Source organism: Nanorana parkeri, unplaced genomic scaffold, assembly GCF_000935625.1.
Source record: "Nanorana parkeri isolate BGI_ZX_2015 unplaced genomic scaffold, ASM93562v1 scaffold3260, whole genome shotgun sequence".
Taxonomy (NCBI): Eukaryota; Metazoa; Chordata; class Amphibia; order Anura; family Dicroglossidae; genus Nanorana; species Nanorana parkeri.
The window spans coordinates 1-948 of NW_017309528.1; the positions used below are offsets into that span (position 1 = coordinate 1).

The following is a 948-nucleotide window of genomic DNA, read 5'->3' on the forward strand; positions in this document are numbered from 1 at the left end:
GGAGGTCAGATAGAAGACTGAAGGGGAGGACGGAGGTCAGTGTCACATGGTAAGGTGAGTGGGGCTTTGACGTACCCTCACATGACACAAGACATGTGTATATAGTACATGATGGGTATACTGATGAGGCTGAATTGGGCCTCCATGACCTCCGGGCACTGGTGGTCGGTCTCCTTATATCCGGCGGTAGTAGAAGGTGAACCTCCGATGTGGTTGCTCGCGGTACGTCTGATCCTCCTCTGACCTCCGTATCTCTCCGCAGTATCTGGGACTCCCCGTGGCCTTCATCCAGCAGGTCCAGGTGAAGGGGGTCGTGTCTCCGTGGGACAAGAACTTCCTGGCCGTGGACGTGTTTCGTTCTCCTTTGTCACGCGTGTTCACCTTGGTGGAGGAAATCCGGAACCATGTGCTCAGAGACAGGTACTCGCAGCTCCCTCAGGGACAGAGGTCCGCAGGGTCTGAGGGGAGATGTAATGCCAGGAAGGACTAAGGAGGAAATGTTTGTTATTGGTGTCAGGAATTTGCAGTAATAGGAGGGGGAGGGGAGGGGGTTCTGTACAGATATTGGGTGTGATCAGTGATTGGCCGATAACTCTCCTGTGTCCCCCCCATACAGAGCCGGTCACCGGAGCCTGGAGGACGTATGTCTGCAGGTAACCGATCTGCTGCCAGGACTCCGGAAGCTCCGGGACAAACTGCCGGAACATGGCTGCCTCCTCCTGTCTCCTGCCAACTTCTGGCAGAACAACCGCGAGCTGTTCAACAAGGACCCGGACCTCATCAGAACCATCCAGCAACATGAGCCCAAGACCCTGCAGACCTCCGCCACCCTCCGAGGTAAGGGGGGGCTCTTATCCCTGCCGGGGGGTTCCTGTGGGTGACGTTATCCTGACATTGTTCTTACCACCAGAATCATATCATGGGAGCTCTCCCTTCTCTCTCTCTCTC

At 56.0% G+C, this 948-nt stretch overlaps 1 protein-coding gene across 1 annotated transcript in view; it reads left to right on the plus strand.

The window, feature by feature from the left end:
- Positions 1-262: 262 nt before the first annotated feature.
- Positions 263-948, plus strand: part of SCAP (SREBF chaperone) — a gene marked incomplete at its 5' end in the record, with an annotated part of 36,930 nt that continues 36,244 nt past the window's right edge. The window contains 2 exon segments of the mRNA XM_018574824.1: positions 263-420; positions 617-939. Coding sequence (XP_018430326.1) covers positions 263-420; positions 617-939 — 481 coding nt within the window.